The sequence below is a fragment of the Mya arenaria genome, chromosome 9, assembly GCF_026914265.1.
Source record: "Mya arenaria isolate MELC-2E11 chromosome 9, ASM2691426v1".
Classification (NCBI taxonomy): domain Eukaryota; kingdom Metazoa; phylum Mollusca; class Bivalvia; order Myida; family Myidae; genus Mya; species Mya arenaria.
The window spans coordinates 49,973,565-49,994,298 of record NC_069130.1 but is presented as its reverse complement, the minus strand read 5'-3'; the positions used below and the strand labels follow the sequence as shown (position 1 = coordinate 49,994,298).

The window sequence follows — 20,734 nt, the reverse complement described above, 5'->3', positions numbered from 1 at the left end:
CGGACCTACATTTTAGGGACATTATAGTCTTGAATTGTATATTAAATGACCTCCGCCTACTGGTTGTCACCTAAGGAGACACAAACATGGGGAACAAAGCCTGAGCTGAACATATAGTGACCTCCGCCTACTGATTGTCGCTTTAAGAGATTTTTTGAGGGACATTTAAGGCCTGCGCTGAACATAATTAAAGTGACCTCAGTCTAATGGTTATCGACTTAAGAGAAAACACTTGGACATATTAGGCCTGAGCTGAATATAACAAAACCTCGACCTGCTGATTGTTACCTTAGGAGACACTATAGGTTTGAGCTGAGCCTATATTGACCTTCTTCTACCGGTTGTTGTAACGTGTATACTGGTTGTCCTTCTATACGACACTATAGGGGATACGATGACGAATATTGTTTTTCTACAGTATTGACAAAAAATCACGGTGACATTTTGTTATTTTACCTAGAATGCATTTTTTTTTAAATAAAGATGTTACGGGTTGCGAAATACAACGTAAATGGACTTTCTACGTTTAGCTATACGTCTTTATGGTTATATTCTAGTAAGGCCTATATGTACGCACAAGGGGCCGTATCTGGATCTGGATCTGGATGTATACGCTGCAGAGCCTTTCAGCATGTACGCAGCGGGAGAGAGAACACTTAGTAAGACTGTTGGACTGCTCTTCTGAAGCAGTTCACTGTATCAGCAAACACAATGGAAGGGTCCAGGTTATTCCACTCGGTGATAGTCTTAGGTAGGAACGATTGCCTAAATTGTTCAGTTTTACAGTTTATATGTTTGTAACACTTTGAGTGGTTTATTGCGTGTTTTTGCACTAGGTTGTTTGATACAAAGTCTTTAAGATTTCTGGGTATCTAAATTGGTACAGTACCTAAATATGGAACACCCATTATAAAAGTGTTTTTCCGATCGAGATCAGTTTATTTACAATTTCAATCAATAAAGAACATGATTAATAACACTTTTTAACATCAGGCCAAGAACAGTAACTATGGCAAAAGTTTAGTAGACATTTGCTACGTAGTTTTATAGTTGAGAATAACCTAACCACAATACAGTACGGCATCGCTTTTTCACAATAAAATTTTAATATTCATAGCTCCGCCCAAACTACATATACTGGATGTCGGATAGCACTGGCCGTAGTAACCGCTTGTTTGGTGTGTAGACCTAAACGGTGTGCAAATAGCGACTTCTTAATGGCGGCCGTGAATGTGAGTTTTGATTTTTTTAACACAATTCAACAACTTTTCAGATCAGCATCACATTATGTGTGTAATCAGAGACATCAAGAAATGAAAAACCATATTAATTGAGTTTAATATTTGAAAATCATGTTTCATTTGACGTATAATTTCATGATCCTGTTAGACCTGTTTATAACGCTCTAACTGCTTTCGTTTTACGTGTATGTATACTGCTCAAACCTTGAAAGTCATTATCCCATTATGACCTCCAAATAAACAATTACATATATATGTATAAACATACTGGGTAAGAGGGGGAAAATAATAGATAAGTTATTAAAGGGAAAAAGGCTTGGGTTAACAAAATACTTTCTGATCATACATGTAGTTATACATATATATGAATTGTCATTCTCAATGACAAAAGTATTGCATTTTGGTTCAATTTATGTTTTATTGTTTTTATAGTAATAAACCAGCCTTTCTATTATTAATGCACCAGTCAATTGTAACCACAGCCCCCCAGGTCCGGGGGTATACCGGGGAAATGGGCCCTGTTTTTACCTTTCAGGTGGCCCTGCAGTGCCGGGTGAATGCGGTGGTTTTGTCTTCGCTTTAAATATAGCGGGGAATGGGCCTTAACTAGGGTCCCTGGGGTGCAGGGCATTTGGCGGAGAATTTACCATCTGTTCGTCCTCGCAGAGCGGGGATTTAACCGGGGTTGGCTGGACAGAAAGTCAAAGTTCTCGCTATTCCCCAGACCTGGGGGTTGGGGGGGGCGTGGTTACAATTGACTGGTGCATAAGCTTTGTGAAAAATCATCCTGATATCCCAGCGCATACTTATTTATAGGCTGTGAATCATAGTAACACATAATCATCAATTTGGTGTATGATTACATGGCTTTTTCTATAGTACCCAAGGGTCCGACTATCAGACCCATTCCCAAAGCAAAATATAAGGTATTTTTCCCAATCTTCAGAAAAAAATACCAATAAAAGAATTTTTTTTTTTTTTTAGAAAGTCTTTTTATCTGTATTGGTTCATTTGCAACATCCTAATAAGTCATGTCATGTAACGTTTTTTGATAATAGATCTCGGAAATCATTGATTTTCATCACTTTCAGAGATCAGTATGAAATATTATCTGTCATGATTTATTGCAATAGATATTTACAACCCAAGGATTGATATTTCAGCCATTTTGGGTCCTTTAAAGGGAAAATAAACTTATATTAAATCATTTCCTAATTCTCAGGAGACTACACAGCTTTTTCTTTTAACTGTACAATTTCCCAATTTCGGCATTTTCACGATGCAAAATTTCCCAAAATGTCCAGGGTCTTTTTCCCAAAATGGCCAGAGAAAGCCCTGGATTATTTAGATATTAACAGTGACTCTGTGAGCTAAAAGGCTGTACTGTACCTTATTTTTAACACAATCACATTAATTATTCTGAATGAATAATACTGTATTATAACAATGCATCTACACATATACTGAAAAAAAAGTGAATGAAGCATAGTTTTATAATTTCATTTACCTTATCTGCTGATACCTGATACTACTATATATTATAGGCTGTAGGCCTGCATGGGAGTCGAACCTCCTACCCATAGATTGATAGTCAAGTGCGGTACCACTAGACCACAGATCAGCATCAATTTAATCATTCTCGTTCACCAGAGTGATGATGCTATGGGTTCCATAGACTGGATTTATCACGAGAGGGGTGAGAGTTGTCTAGTGGTATAGGTGTCCGCCTCTCATCCATGAGGTTTTGGGTTTGATCCCCATCAGGGTGAGAGTGGTCTAGTGGTTTAGGTGCCCGCCTCTCATCCAAGGGGTTCAATCCCCACCAGGGGTACTTTCTCATGGCCTCTCAAAATGGACACAGTACTGGTTTCTGCCCAGGAAACGGACCCGGGAGTGATTCTATAAGCTTAACTTTCGTCACAATCGAGCTAAAATAAATTTGTATATACTCTGACTCATCGAACCTGCGATTGGAGGTCAAAATTATACAGTATTTTTAAAATCTGCAGTACATTCACTTAAAAAAATTAGCAGTCAGCTGTTATAGTAGCTGAACCAGTAGACAAAATATTCTCTCGAATACTAAGCTATTTTAAAGCTGCACTCTCACAGATTGAACGTTTTGTCAACTTTTTTATTCGTTGTCTTGAAATGAGCCAATATTTGCGAAAATGCATAAAAACCAGGTATATAAGACTGCTGACAAAAAATTAGATCATAGAATTTTATATTTAAGTTCAAAAAATGATTTTTAATGCATTTTTCTTAAACCATAAGTAATGGTTTTAACCATAAAACATTAGTTTTCGAGCGGAAATATAAAAATCTACGATCCAATTTTTGTCAGCATTCTTATATCATTGGTTTGCAGCAAAAAATGCTGTTTCCAGGACAAAAGAAAATGTTGTAAAATTGGTAAATGTTGTAAAATTGGTAAATCTGTGAGAGTGCAGCTTTAAGGGTTATGTCAGTATGTATTTACCAAAATAAAGAGTTATGCGACTGCATCGCATTTAATTGATTATTTTGGTAAAAAAAGTAATAACCATGAACCATTACAATGGTTATTACTTGAATACTTTTATGCTGTATAATATGTAATAATTTTAACCCCCTACCGATTTCACCGTAGGGGATGTCCGTCTGAATATCATGCACATCATTTTATTTTATTGGTTGCCATGGCAACATAAAGAATAAATTTACTACAATTTATAAGGGTCCTATAATAACAGCAAAAATGTTATCCAAAAATTATAAAAGCTGCTGTGTATAGCACCTATGATACATTTGGCTGGTATAGCAGTGAATACACCAATTTCTTTCATGCTTTACGATGAAATATGGGGTTTTAACAGTGAAATAACAACAGTAAAAATATCAATTTGATATTTTCACTGCAAAATAAGGAGTGAAAATATCAGCTAACTACTTTTAAATTACTTGCCTTGATCAAAACAGAACACTGGACTTCAGTAAATTATGTCAAAAATGTTAAAAAAAAATTTAAAGAAATGTTTTATAAATTTAAATAATTATATAATTGAAAATTAACAACTTACCATTTAAAACCGGTTATCCCATTTATCAAACATTTTACTGATCTTTGAAGCTGAATGTTCGAACATTTGCTTTCATACCAAACAAATTACAGACAAAAACAACTGTTCGAACATAAATAAAATTTTATATCATCGCTCAAATGTATTTGGAACTGTTAACCGTTCTTAAGTACGTAAAATGAGCTTCCTGGAGAATTCACACAACAATTTACAGATAGATCCGAGATTTTTTTACCCCACCCACACCTCAAAATGTGTCAACAAACTAGCTTGGCATTTACTCTTTATCTGGAAAACAAACCTTTTATTTAAAGCGAAACAGACTGGTCTCTGACAGTAAGATGACTGAATATTAACTTACTATAAAAACACGCGTACATGCAGTCATAAACTAAGAAGAATGGTTAAAATCCAATGAGTATCCACATTTGTTTTGCTAACACATTTGACCTTCCAAATTTTCATTCTTTAAAGGTTGCACACCACCATTGTTATTCCCTATATAATTCTATGTAGAATTATAATTTTTAGACAACATTTAAAGGCATTTCGAGCGAATGCAGGCTATGATAACCACATATATTCTTAAAGTACAAACTTACCTTTTAAGCCAATAAAAAGGGGGGTCAAGTTATTCCTAAGAAAAATCACTCCACTTGAAAAACAAACTCTAAAAATTGCACTGTCCGCCATGACAGATCTTCCAAAATGACCTATCAACTATAGGGCAGCGGTTTATGCTTTAATCCCTACTCTAAATGATAAATCAAGCAAGAATATATATCATACTTAAGGGATAATGACAGTTTTGATTTAGTGTATTGAGCATGTGAAAACATGTCTATCAATCATAACAACTTTTTTTTTTATTGAGAATTTTCCACACAACAAAAGTACATAAGACGTAATGGTGACGTCATTCCTTAAATAGCGGTGTAGTAATTTGGTTATGTATTCATGCCCATCTTAAAATAAAAAGTGTTTTCATTATTTTTTGGAACATATGTGCACTAATAATACTTCATTGTTTACTGTTCATAAAGCTTTGCAATAAAAAAACGAGCGAATATTAAAAATGAATAGCAGAGAACTATTTCTCAGCAAACCGAAAGTAGAAATGTTGACAGCTATAATTATGCATGAGGGGCGCCCCACGGGTAATGGCGTAAAGCCCACCCTTTTCAAAAAAGGGGGTAATTCAGAAATAAATAAAAAACAAATAAAACTCCGAAAATAAGCATAAAAGAAACAGAAAATTTGTTTATTTCAGTGTAAGATCGTATTTAATTTCACTCGTGATCATAAAAAAACTACATTTTCACTCGTGGCTTCGCCACTCGTGAAAATATGTTTTTCTATGACACTCGTGAAATAAAATACGATCTTACACTGAAATAAACAAATATCCTCTATCTCTTAACTGGATCTTTGCCCTGTATAATGAAGTATTAAAACTTGGTTCATGTAATGTAATATGTGGATAGAGGGCAATAGGGATATTATGCAGGCCAATAAAAAATAAATAATTTACGTCGTGAAAAAATGTGGTGGCTATTTCAACATTTTCTTAAAGATGCACTCTCACAGATTGAACGTTTTAACAACTTTAAAAAAAAATATTTTGTCTTGGAACGACCCAATTTATATCAAAATGAATGGAAACCAATGATATACGACTGCTGACAAAAATCAGATTGCAGATTTAGTTTAGTTAAAAAAATGTGTTTTTCTTAAACCGTTAGTAACTCTTTTAGCCATAAAAGATAAATTTTCGATGGAAATATGAAAATCTGCGATCTGATCTTTTGTCAGCAGTCTAATACCACTAGTTTGCAGATATTTATGCAAAAACATGGCTCATTCCTAGACGATAATAAATAAGTTGGCAAACAGTAAATTTGTGATAGTGCAGCTCTTATTTTAATGCTGGTAATTTCAATTTGTTTAAGAATCCGAAGGGGACTTTTGTAATGTAAGTATTACTCAGTGACTTGTTTCTTTTACCAGGTATTGAATAAGATCTAATGGCAAAACAATGGCCTCATATAGAGAATTATTAAATAAGAAGGAAGCCCAGAACTGGGTAAAGGCTGCCTTCGCCCTCAACATCACCAAGGACGGATTACAAGATTTTCTGGAGGATGTACTGACATGCGTTCACCAGGACATCTATAGCGCCGTTAGAACATCCAAGGGTCTTCCATCCGGGGCAGCATGTGCACATTGTTTCACAGAAAACGTGTTGATGTGCCCAACTCGTGGGATATGCACCAGTACTAGACTCTGTAGATTTCATAACTGTCCTCAAAAACTGTATGCTCCTTGTCCAAATGGGATTTGTGAAGGCGTCCGTGATGAAATAATCAAACATCACAGGTTTTCGGGACCATCATGGAAGAATACGAATGCCGACAAATGGAGCACCATTCCCTGGGAGATAGGCAAGTGTTTCCTGCCTCCTGATGGCTACAAGACCGTGTCCTCCATCAAAGACAGTGACTTTAACGGAATGATCAGCGTCATGATAAATTGCGAGGATTTCAAAACCAAACTGTCGTTTAACGTTGCGACACAGCAAAATTTATTAACAGAGGTAAACAAATTAATCACACTATGGTCATATTAAACGATTCCGTTGACTTTTTAAAGCTGCATACTCACAGATTGACAGTTTTGACGTTTATTATATTTTTATCTCAAATTCAGCTGATTTCGCACATCAATACATTTAATTTAGTCATATAAGACAACTTACTTAAGAACTGCCGGGAAACTAATTTTTTACTAACGCTTTTTTCCATACAACATCTCACTGTATTATTATGCCCCCCTTCGAAGAAGAGGGGTATATTGCTTTGCACAGGCATGTCGGTATGTCGGTTGGTCGGTCCGTCGGTAGACCAAAGCTTGTCCGAGTGATAACTCAACAATTCCTGGACGTATGGTCATCAAACTTCACATGAAGGTTGGGCCTGACCAGTAGATGACCCCTATTGATTTATGGGGTCATCAGGACAAAGGTCAAGGTCACAGTGACCTTTAATGTTAAAATAATTTTAAAGCTTGTCCGAGTGATAACTCAACAATGCCTGCACCCATGGCCCTCAAACTTGACTTGGAGGTTGGGCCTGACCAGTAGCCGACCCCTATTATTTTTTGGGCGCAATGGGTCAAAGGTCAAGGTCACAGTGACCTTGAATGGTAAAAGGTTGTTCGAGTGATAACTCAACAATGCATGCACCCATGGCCCTCAATCTTGACTTGGAGGTTGGGCCTGACCAGTAGAGGACCCCTATTGTTTTCGGGGGTCATTGGGCCAAAGGTCAAGGTCACAGTGACCTTGAATGGTAAAAGGTTGTCCGATTGATAACTCAACAATGCCTGCACCCATGGCCCTCAAACTTGACTTGGAGAATTGGCCTGACCAGGAGATGACCCCTATGGTTTTTGGGGGTCGTCTGGCCAAAGGTCAAGGTCACAGTGACCTGGAATGGTAAAAGGTTGTCCGAGTGATGACTCGACAATGCCTGCACACATGGCCCTCAAACTTGACTTGGAGGTTGGGCCTGGTCAGAAGATGGTCCCTATTGATTTAAGGGGTCATTGGGCCAAAGGTCAAGGTCACAGTGACCTGGAATGGTAAAAGGTTATCCGAGTGATAACTTGACAATGGCTGCACCCATGGCCCTCAAACTTGATTGTGAGGTTGAGCCTGGCCAGAAGATTGTCCCTTTTAATTTTAGGAGTCATTGGGTCAAAGGTCAAGGCCACAGTGACCTTGAATGATAAAAGGTTGTCCAGGTGATAACTCAACAATGCCTGCACCCATGGCCTTCAAACTTGACTTGGAGTTGCATCTGACTTGAAGATGACCCCTTATGATTTTAGGGTCAAAGGTCAAGGTCACAGTGACCTTGAAATCAAACTCGACAATTCTTGGACCTATGGTCATCAAACTTGACATGAAAGTTGGGCCTGAACAGTAGATGACCCCTATCGACTTTGGGGGTCATCAGGCCAAGGTCAATGTCACAGTAACCTTTAACGCAAAAAAGTTAACAAATCTTCCCCCACTGATATCTCAACCATTCCTGAACCTATGATCATTAAACTTGACATGGATGTTAAGCCTGACCAGTAGATCACCCTTATTAAATTAGGATTCATAGAGCCAAAGGTCAAGGTCACAGTGATCTTGAATGGTAAAAGGTTGTCCGAGTAATAACTCAACAATGCCTGAACCCATGGCCTTCAAACTTGACTTGGAGTTGCATCTGACTTGAAGATGACCCCTTATGATTTAAGGGGTCATCCAGTTAAAGGTCAAGGTCACAGTGACCTTGAACGAAAAAAACTTGTCTTGTGATAACTTGACAATGCCTGCACCCATGGCCCTCAAACTTGACATTTAGGTTTCTGGTGACCAGCTGATGACTCTGGATTTTGAATTCATAGAGTCAAAGGTCATGACGGTCATAACACACTTTATCTTCACACTTTAATGGTCATAATCTTAAAACAGCAACAAATCAGCTGTCATTTCGGACCATGCATAATTCATTCAATTGTCCATATAATCCTGACAACATGGCGCTCAGGGGGGGCATAATGTTTGACAAACATCTCTTGTCATTATATCACTGGTTTCCAGACATTAACGCAAACATTGGCTCATTCCCAGACAAAACATAAAAACGTGGCCTAAACGGTCAATCTGTGAGAGTTCAGCTTTTAAGAATGTTCATAATAAGTGTAGAATGTTTCAGTATTCACTTGAAGTTGCTCTGATTATTTTGTACATTCGTTACTCTAATCCAAACAACCAAGAAGTCTTTAAGTGCATATATAGTTTAGTTACTACATATTGCATGATAGTATGCATTTCATTTTGTGCCATCTTCACCACAACTACAAGCTGTTAGTCAAAACTTATTTCAAACATTACATTTAAGGTTCGGGACATTGGTCGACGCGTACGCCATTCCCATGACCAGAGGGTCAAGGACACAGAACTAGTGGACTTCCTGTTCAAGCTACGCATCCTGCTGGAGGATAAGACTGAACTAGCAAACCGACCCGAGGCACAGCATGCTGTGGAACAGCTTAAGAAGGTACAAATTTACATGATAGCGGACTAAACAGATTATACAGGTATGACTTTACAAGAGAGATGGCAAAACTGAACTAGCATACTGGCCAAAGGCACAACAAGCCATGAAACAGATTAAGCAGGTATGGCTTTCCATGATAGAGGCCCTAGGTACGAAACGCTGTGGAACAGAACAAAAAGGTATGGCTTTCCATGATAGATGACACAACTGAACTAGTATTCCTACTCAAGGCACAACATCCCATGAAACAGATTAAATAGGTATACATGATAAAAACCACAACTGAACTAGCATACCGGCCCATAGCACCACACTCCGTGGAATAGTTTAAACAGGTGACTTTACAAGATAGATGACACAACTTAACTAGCATACCCTAGGCATGACATGCCGTGGAACAGATAAAACAGGTTTGACTGTATGCGATAGATGACACAGCTGAACCAGGATACCGATGTAAGGCACAACACGCCACAGAACAGGTATGAGAAAGGGTATGAGTTAACATTTACTTTTTGTGTCGCCTGAAAAGACGACATATAGGGGTTACTTTTGTCGGCGGTGGCGGCGGCGTCCGTGTCCCATTTTTGCTTGTCCGGGGTATATCTCCTAAACTATTAGTGGTATCAACTTGAAACTGCATATGTAGATAGATCTAATTGAGGGCAAGTGCAGTGCACAAGAACTGTTACTCTTGCTTCCATATTTTTAGAATTATTGCCCTTTGTTATTTTTCATGCTTAAAGTTTTGTCCGGGGCATATCTTGTAGAATATAAGAGTTATCAACTTGAAACTTCATATGTAGATAGATCTCATGGAGGGCAAGTGCAGTGCACAATAACAGTAACTCTTGCTTTCTTAGTTTTAAAATTATTGCCCTTTGTTAATTTTCATGCTTAAAGTTTTGTCCGGGCATATCTTGAAGAATATAAGAGGTATCAACTTGAAACTTCAAAGCTAGATAGATCTCATTGAGGGCAAGTGCAGTGCACAATAACAGTAACTCTTGCTTTCTTAGTTTTAAAGTTATTGCCCTTTGTTAATTTTCATGCTTAAAGTTTTGTCCGGGGCATATCTTGAAGAATATAAGAGGTATCAACTTGAAACTTCATAGCTAGATATATCTCATTGAGGGCAAGTGCAGTGCACAATAACAGTAACTCTTGCTTTCTTAGTTTTAAAGTTATTGCCCTTTGTTAATTTTCATGCTTAAAGTTTTGTCCGGGGCATATCTTGAAGAATATAAGAGGTATCAACTTGTTTGTATTAAATTCGGTCAACGCGTGTAGAAATACATAGTAACTTGCTGGAAGAGTACTTTTAAATTATAACGTGTGTACTATTTTTTGTGTAATTAAGGCATGAGTATTAAAAATAATTTTATAATGCATGGTGGAACTTCGCAGACGACTTGACTGCCAACTTCTGCACATGTGTGCACCCGGAATTATTATGTTATTGGACACAATTAAACTAGCATACCTTAAGCTCAAAAAACGGTAGAAGTGCTTCAACAGGTATGAACTCATATCCTAGAGGACATAACGAAACTATCATACCGACTTGAGGGTGCGAGGCCGTGAAACAGCTGAAAAAAGGTATGATTGCAAGTGTCCTTTTTAGCTTGACTATTCGAAGAATAAGGAGAGCTATACTACTCACCCAAGCGTCGGCGTCACCCCTTGGTTAAGGTTTTGCGTGCAAGCATAGGTTAATATCTCAGCAACTACTTCAGGTATTGCATTGAGATTTTATACAATGGTACTCAACCATCCAACCTACTCAATTAACCAAGTTAGATAACTCTAGTTTGCATTTAATGCAAAAAATAGGCCTTTATTATTTGACTGAGAAATTCTGGTTAAGGTTTTGCGTGCAAGCACAAATAGGTTAATATCTCAGCAACTGCTTGAGGTATTGCATTGAGACTTGATACAATGGTACTCAACCATCCAACCTACTTAATTTACGAAATTAGATAACTCTAGTTTGCATTTAATGCATATATAATTATATAATTTGTGCCCCTTTATTATGCTTCTTAGAAATTCTGGTTAAGGTCTTGTTAGGCCTAAAAAAATACATTTGGTTCGGGTTACTCGACCCTACCTACGGAATAGGCGCCGACTCTACCGTTTTTATCTAGTCGGTTGGAAAAAAAAAATGAAAAACTTAAAAAAAAAAAAAAAAAATCTTTTTTTTTGGTGCTTTTGAATATGTAGTTTAAAACCTTAGATGCTTATATAGACGATAACTTAAACACCATTCTCCAATGATGAAAATGACATTCTTATATAAAGTCTAATAAAAAAATAAAATAAAAAAAGTAAAAAGCCTACCTACCCTACCTATTTTTGAAGAGGATGTAACCCTAACCAAACAATTTTTTTTAGGCCTTAGCACACATAGTAGTTGCTGAGATATTATCCTATGTGACATAGGATAATATCTCAGCAACTAGTTAATGTATTGCATTGAGACTTTATACAATGGTATTCAACCACCCAACCTAATTGAATAATCAAGTTAGATAACTGTGTTTTGCAAATAATGGCCCTTTATTATTACACTTAAAAATTCTGGTTAAAATTTTGCATGTAACCACATTTATGTTAATATCTCCGCACATCATGTATTGCATTGAAATCTAATCTAACAGTGATCCATGCATGTTTCGCCAAAACTTTTCAATCCTTACACTGAAAAGCGGCTGAATAGTCGAGCGCGCTGTCTCTGTGACAGCTCTTGTTTTATATCAGATTCGATAAACTCGTGCAAAGATATTTCTGTACTCTTGTGTAAGAGGAGCGATTGGGAATTATATCGAGTGGACTACCTTTTGTGCGGATCAGGTATGCGTTTATTGAATACAATTTAGAATAGTATGGTTTGACCTCGTCACCGGACTTTAGACCCTACTTGACCTTGCACCTAATCAGATCAACGGACTTTAGTGTAGGTGGGGGCCTCTATTCGACCTTGCACTTAATTATATCAACGGACTTTACTGTAGGCGGGGGGGGGGGGTCCTATTTGACCTTTCACTTAATCAGATCACCGGACTTTAGTATGGGTGGGGACCCTATTTGACCTTCCACTTAATTAGGTCACCTGACTTTAGTGTAGGTGGGGTTCCCTATTTGACTGTGCACCTAATCAGATCAACGGACTGAAGTGTAGGTGGGGCCCCTATTCGACCTTGCACTTAATAATATTAACGGACTTTACTGTAGGTGGGGGTCCCTATTTGACCTTCCACTTAATTAGATCACTGGACTTTAGTGAAGGTGGGGTCCCTATTTGACCTTCCACTTAATTAGATCAACAGACTTTAGTGTAGGTTGGGGCCCTATTTGACCTTCCACTTAATTAGATCAACAGACTTTAGTGTAGGTTGGGGCCCTATTTGACCTTCCACTTAATTAGTTCAACAGACTTTAGTGAAGGTGGGGTCCCTATTTGACCTTCCACTTAATTAGATCAACAGACTTTAGTGTAGGTTGGGGCCCTATTTGACCTTCCACTTAATTAGATCAACAGACTTTAGTGAAGGTTAGGGCCCTATTTGATCCACCTACAGACAAAGCGAAAACATTTTTCCTTCACAGGACATTGCAACAGGTAAACACTGGAAGTAGGTGCGGGTCCTTATTTTACCTTGCACTTAATTAGATCAACGGACTTTAGTGTAAGTGGGCGTACCTATTTGACATTGCACCTAATTAGATCACCGGACTTTAGTGAAGGTGAGGGTCCCTATTTGACCTTGCACTTAATTAGATCAACAGACTTTAGTGAGTAGGTGCGGGTCCTTATTTTACCTTGCACTTAATTAGATCAACGGACTTTAGTGTAGATGGGGGTCCGTAATTGACTTTGCACCTGATTAGATCACGGGACTTTAGTGTAGGTTTTGGGTCCGTAATTGACTTTGCACCTGATTAGATCACCGGACTTTAGTGTAGATGGGGGTCCGTAATTGACCTTGCACCTGATTAGATCACCGGACTTTAGTGTAGATGGGGGTCCGTAATTGACCTTGCACCTGATTAGATCACGGGACTTTAGTGTAGGTGGGGGTCCGTATTTGACTTTGCACCTGATTAGATCACGGGACTTTAGTGTAGGTGCGGGTCCGTATTTGACCTTGCACCTGATTAGATCACGGGACTTTAGTGTAGGTGCGGGTCCGTATTTGACCTTGCACCTGATTAGATCACGGGACTTTAGTGTAGGTGGGGGTCCGTAATTGACTTTGCACCTGATTAGATCACGGGACTTTAGTGTAGGTGGGGGTCCGTAATTGACTTTGCACCTGATTAGATCACGGGACTTTAGTGTAGGTGAGGGTCCGTAATTGACTTTGCACCTGATTAGATCACGGGACTTTAGTGTAGGTGGGGGTCCGTAATTGACTTTGCACCTGATTAGATCACGGGACTTTAGTGTAGGTGGGGGTCCGTATTTGACTTTGCACCTGATTAGATCACGGGACTTTAGTGTAGGTGGGGTCCGTAATTAATTTTGCACCTGATTAGATCACCGGACTTTAGTGTAGGTGGGGGTCCGTAATTGACTTTGCACCTGATTAGATCACGGGACTTTAGTGTAGGTGGGGGTCCGTAATTAACTTTGCACCTGATTAGATCACCGGACTTTAGTGTAGGTGGGGGTCCGTATTTGACCTTGCACCTGATTAGATCACCGGACTTTAGTGTAGGTGGGGTCCGTATTTGAACTTTCACGTAATTAGATCACCGGACTTAAGTTTAGGTGGGGTCCCTATTTGACCATGTATCTAATTAGATCACATGACTTTAGTATAGGTGGGAATCCCTAATTGACCATGTACCTAATTACTAGTAGATCACCGGAATTAAGTGATGGTCGGGGACCCTATTTGACCTTGCATCTAACCAGACCAACGGACTTAAGTGGAGGTGGGAGTCCCTATTTGACCTGATCAGAAGCGAGGCCAAACCAAGGTTGCGTACCGATGGGTCACGACCCTTGACAGACCCATGACACAAATCGTCAACTGGTCTGAACCCTCCCACGTCTTAAACGTACGAAGTGGTGGCCTCGAAATTATTAAGTCGTGGCAACAACATGCAAGTCGTGGGAACGAGTAATTTAGTTGAGATCCCGAGGTAAAAAATAGTTTTATTTACACATGTCACCTTTATGACAACGTACATACACTTTCTGATGTAGTAAAACTGTTTTCTGTTCAAATTTGTCTTTATAATACATGGGTGAAAGTTTTCAGTATTGATACTGAATTCAGTATTTTGGAAAATGTTTATCCTATATAATGTATTGTAAAAATGGCATTTTCCTCTGTAAATACCCTATTTTCAGTATTTTGAAAAATTCAAACTTTCACCCATGATAATATAAGTTTATAGTTTATATTATTTTGTAAAATAGCCTTTGAATTATTGGATGCTTAATGTCTTGATCTGTTTTGTTGACAGCTGCAAACAGACGATTTCAAGATCAGTGCTGAGAACGAAGGGGAGATATTGAAGGAAGGTAAGAGACGCTTTTGATCAAATTGACGTAAATGGATATGGATGAAACTGTGTGTATGGTGGCTTATGTAATGAGCTAGCTTGGGGCTGTGATGAGTAGTAGGGTGTAGGTCACTGTTTCTAAGAAAGAAAAATGGTTTCCGCCCACTTTCGTTAAGAAAGATAAGATAGTGTTGAAACTCTGCATTTCTAGCACACCGGATAGGCAATTCCGGTGACGTCAGCCGTGCTGGAATATAAGTATCATGTGTTTCCGGTACGGATAGAAAATCCGACCCGAGGGCACGCGCGTAAGCCGGTAACGAGGCTTTCCGAGTTATCGGACACGCAGCGTGCCCGAGGGTCGGAATTTTCGATCCGGACCGGAAAGACATGATTATTTTTTTTTTTTTTGGCATATCTTAAATTATCAATTTGTGGAAAAATTGACGTAGAAAACGCACTTTTGTGCATTTCACCAAAGCGCGCGAATACTTATATATTTAATTGCGCTTTATTGAAATGGCATAATTTACTTTTCATATTCCATACAAGAAAAGAAATAAGAAGTGGCGCGTTGTTGCGCGTGACTCCTCTTACATGGGGTGTGTAAGACGGGTTTTTTCCACCACTGGTCATATGACCGGAAACACACGTCCGGTATGCAAGAAAATTCCATCTGGCACCCCTGCCATGCCAGATGAGTCACGTGCTGTGACGTAATACTTTCTATTTCTTTTATTATACACTTAATGTAACTATAAACGGTTTTTTTTTCTATCCGGACGTGTGTTTCCGGTCATGTGACCGGTGCTGGAAAAACTCATCTTACACCCCCCCCCATGTAAGATGAGTCACGCGCAACAACGCGCCATTTTTTATTTCTTTTATTGTATGGTTTATGAAAAGTATAGTATGCAATTTCAATAAAGCGGAATCATAAATATAAGTATACAATACTTTTAATTAAAATTGAAAAGAAATAATCGTAAAAGCGCGATTTTTAAAGGAACTATTTGACGTCGATAGTGATTTAAAATGACTGCGCTTTATGAAGTCAGTACACAACGTCGCACGCGCTTTTTGCTGAAATGTACTAAAGTACGTTTTCTACGTCAATTTTCCCACTAATTCATAATTTTAGGTATGCAAGAAAAAACATCAATCATGTTTTTCCGGTCCGGATCGAAAAATCCGACCCTCGTGCACGCTGCGTGACCGGTAACTCGGAATGCCTCGTTACCGGCTTACGCGCGTGCTCTCGGGTCGGATTTTTCTATCCGTACCGGAAACACATGATAGATACTTATAAGAACGCATACAACTTTTAACTAATACAACCATTACACTATTGCTGCCTTTCTTCTTACCAAGCGTCTTGTGATATTTCTGCTTCTTATCACCTGTACCAAGCGTCTTATGATATTTTTGCATACCGGACGTGTGTTTCCGGTTATGTCACCAGTGCTGGAAAACCCCGTCTTACACCTCCTATGTTAGATAAGTCACGCGCATCCACGTGTCACTTTTTATTTCTTTTATTGTTTGGTTTATGAAAAGTATATTTAACCATTTCAGTAAAGCGCAATCAAATATATAAGTATGCAAGACTTTTTATTAAAATTGGAAATAAATAATCATAAACGCGAATTTCAGAGTAACTATTTGACATCAATAGTTATTTAAAATAATTGGTTGTCCGGTTAACGCAGTGGTTAGCGCACTCGCTTTTCACCTAAGCGACCGGGTTCGATTCCCGGCTTAGGCGCATGTGAGTTTGGTTTGTGGTCACCAAGCCGGACAAGTGGGTTTCCTCCGGTTTCCTCCAAAACACAAGAACACACTCTCGCGTAATATCGTGCCAACGAGAGTGATTAATATAATGTTGTAATAACTTGTTTCACAATCGTTGTAAAATAAATAGGTTTAAACTAAACTAAAATAATTGCGGTTTATGACGTCAGTAAATGATGTCGCACGCGCTGGTTCGTAAAATGTACATAAGTGCGTTTTCTATATCAGTTTTACCACAATTTGATAATTTTAGATGTGCAAGAAAAAATATCAATCATGTTTTTCCGGTCCGAATAGGAAAATCCGACCCTCGGGCACGTTGCGTGGCCGGTGACTCGGCAAGCCTCGTTACCAGTTTACGCGCGTGCCCCCGGGTCGGACTTTTCTATCCGTACCGGAAACTTGTGATATGTACTTATAATGTTGCTTCTAATCGTCTTATGATAATGCTGCTACGTATATTCTGCAACAAGCGTCTTGTGATATTGCTGCTACTTATCTTCTGTACTAAGCGTCTTGTGATAATGCTACTTCTTATCTTCTGTACTGAGCGTCTTGTGACAATGCTGCTTTGTATTGTCTGTAAAAAGCGTCTTGTGATAATGCTACTTCTTATCATCTGGAACAAGCGTCTTGTGATAATGCTGCTTCTTATCTTCTGTAACAAGCGTCTTGTAATAATTCTGCCTCTTATCTTATGTAACAAGCGTCTTGTAATAATGCTGTTACTTATCTTCTGGACCAAATGTCTTGGTAAAGGCTGCTACTTATCTTCTGTAACAAGCATCTTGTGATAATGCTGCTTCTTATCTTTGGTCCCGGGCCTCTTGTTAAAGGCTGCTACTTATTTTTTGCAACAGACGTCTTTTGATAATTCTGCTTCTAATCTTCTTAACAAGCGTCTGTTAATATTACTTATCGTCTGCATCAAAGGTCTTGTGATATTGCTTATTTTTATCTTTTGTACCGAGCGTCTTGTCACAAAACTGATTCCTGTTTTCTCACCAAGTGTTTTGTGATAATGCAAACGTATATGTTCTTATTTCTATGTTTTTAATGATACATCTTTACATTTACTTCAGGATTACGACTACGTTTGGCAAACCATTACCGAACCACTTTGGCCGACATGCCGATATCTCCCATTCTCGGAGAAAAGAACGCCAAACTCAGGAAATTCTACGTGGCACCGAAAATTGTGGAGAAAGATCATCGAAAAATCGGCAAAATTGACAACCAAGAAAGCGGTCAAAAAATTGCAAAATTTTCAGATGTTTTCAAAAAAGAAGATCAGTTGCTCAGAAATGTTTTCCTTGTTGGAGAACCGGGCAATGGCAAATCTACATTCTCCGTAATGTGTGCCCTGGATTGGACTCACCAATATTTACCAGCGGAGGAAAACGTCGGTATTAAAACAAGCTTTGCCGACCCAGAATTCTTCAAAGAGTTTGCATTTTTGTTCCATGTCACCCTACGAGATTCATGTAAAACGTGTGATCTAGCACAAATGATCAAGGATCAACTTATACTTAAAATCTACCACGAGAAGGATGCCAAAGATGGTTACCGGCTATTGCAGACGGTGCTGGAAAGTGAGAAATGTTTAATCATAGCTGATGGCCTCGACGAATGGACCCATCCGGAAAACGTAAACTGTACCTGCAAAACTGAGGAAAAAGTCACCCCTTTCCGAAATTCGGCCAACAAGGCCACAGTCCTCACGACAACGCGTCCCTGGCGAATGTCACAGTTTAGAGTGCAGGATTCAAAGATCGACAAATATCTTGAAATAGAAGGAGCAGCAGACACAAGGCAACTCGTGGAAAATATCATCAACATTCTTAATGAGGGAAATAAGGATGAACGGACACCAAATAAGGATGAACGGACACCAAATAAGGATGAACGGACACCAAATAAGGATGAACGGACACCAGAGGATTTCATGAAAATGGTGTCAGCGAAGAATCTTGAAGGATTATTGTCAGCACCTATCAGTATCACCCAGCTCGTGTGCCTGTGGTTCGAGGGCAAATCGTTAACCGATTCAAAATGTGACATTTATGCTGGCGTGATAAACATGCTATCATGTAGACTTAGTGATATGCAAAGCGGGAATAAAATTCCGAAAATTGAACTGCCATCTGTATTAAAGGAACACGAATGCTTCGTGCAAAATCCCACGGTTTACCTCGCGCTGGCAGAGTTAGCATACAAAACGTTGTTTTCAGAGTGCAGAGATTCGTCTGTTGTTTTCAGCAACAAAACAGTCCACGCTTTGTTAAAAAAGGAACAGGTTGAATTTGCATTGAAGTCAGGCTTACTCACGGAGAAGAAATCCAACTCATTAATCAAGAAATCATCTCACTTTTCATTCTTTCATAAAACACTTCAAGAGTTTTTAGCGGCTCTTCATTTATGTTTGAATGAAAACGACTACAGTCAGCTATCAAGCAAGTACGAACAAGATAATAAGGAAAATATCTTGGGAGATGTTTCTCAGACATTTATTTTCATATGTGGAATGAAGCCCGAGCTCGGTGTACAAATGTCTTCATGGATCAATAGTTTTATACCACCATGCCAACCATCAATCTACCCTAGAGAGGTTGAACTACTTCAGCGCCTGATTCTCTCCGGGAACCGTGAAGCCAAGGCGAACAACTATGGTGACATACCGCTCTATCTCGCACACTTCTGGATTTATAGTAACGAGGATGTCGTAGTGTTAAAAAAGCTGATGATGATAAACAAGGAACGTATTCAGTCACTATACATCAATGGATGCAATGATCAAATTAATGGGGAAGAGCTGCAGGAGGTGATCACATCCTCCTCCGACTCCCTCATAGCAGTGAGACTGTGTGACCGTGATGGGCAGTATGACCTGTCCCAGTGTCACAGGCTGGAATATCTGGATATAGAGGGAGACATTACAACACGTGTGCAGGTTGATCCAACACATATTACAACATGTGACTTAGGTAGAGTATCATCGAATGTTGAAATGTACATATTCAGATTATTTAAACACGATCAAAGGTGGAGTAAACTACAACGTGTTGAGTTATCTAGCGTTAAGAATGTCCAGTTACTTGTGGATACACTACCAAGTCTCCCTCCGTTACAACGCCTTGTCATAGGGAGTACAGATCTAGGTGAGCTCCACCTCCTCCCTCCAGCCTCCATCACCGATATTACACTTAGGCGTGTGACAATGACAGCGGAGGCGGTGCGGAGTCTGATAGAGACGATGAAGAACTTACCACACACCATTACATGCGACATGTGGGTCTGCACGGTGAAACCTGCCAGTGAGAGGAAAGACATCCGAGAACATATGAACAGTTTGCCGTCATTCAAGGTTCTCGAGTTTGACGATAGGTGGCTTAATTTCAGCTTCACCAAAATGTGAACAATAAGTTGAATGTTAGCATCGATTATGGAATTCATATTTGATGAAAAACAGTGAAACAATCAATGGGGAAGTGTCATTCTATTTATAGAAATATATGTTACTTTTCCCGGAACTAATTATTATCAACCACTTTCTATGTGTATTCAGTTAATTTGATTTATGTTGTGTATTTGCATGCATCCTAAAATAGATTTAACTGTACACAGCAATGTCGTTGTGGCTGGTGTTATTAAATATATCGAACTTGGATGAAAACTTTCTTTTTTGATTATAACACAACAGTCCGTAATCAACACGTGCAATAGTCGGTTTAACTTGATCGACTTTTTAAAAAAAGAATCCCTTAATAAATTAACAAATTTCCTAGTTTAATGTGACATCATTTGATAAATGTAAAGTACTTACTTCGCCACGGCGACGATGATGATGATGATGATGATGATGATAATGACGACGACAACGATGTAGACGTCAGTGATGATGGTGATTATGGTGGTGGTGGTTGTGACGCTGATGATGATGATGATGTGATAGTGATGATGATGATGACGACGGCGATGGTGGTGCTGGTGGTGGTTGTGTTGATGATGATAA

At 38.8% G+C, this 20,734-nt stretch overlaps 1 protein-coding gene across 1 annotated transcript; it reads left to right on the top strand.

The window, feature by feature from the left end:
* The first annotated feature begins 1,137 nt into the window (after positions 1-1,137).
* On the top strand, positions 1,138-20,479 carry LOC128203542 (uncharacterized). Its single transcript, XM_052904995.1, has 5 exons — positions 1,138-1,232; positions 6,311-6,896; positions 9,256-9,414; positions 14,893-14,950; positions 17,805-20,479. The coding sequence occupies exons 2-5, from the start codon at positions 6,339-6,341 to the stop codon at positions 20,135-20,137; spliced, it is 3,108 nt and encodes a 1,035-aa protein (XP_052760955.1). The 5' UTR covers positions 1,138-1,232; positions 6,311-6,338; the 3' UTR covers positions 20,138-20,479.
* Positions 20,480-20,734: the final 255 nt, after the last annotated feature.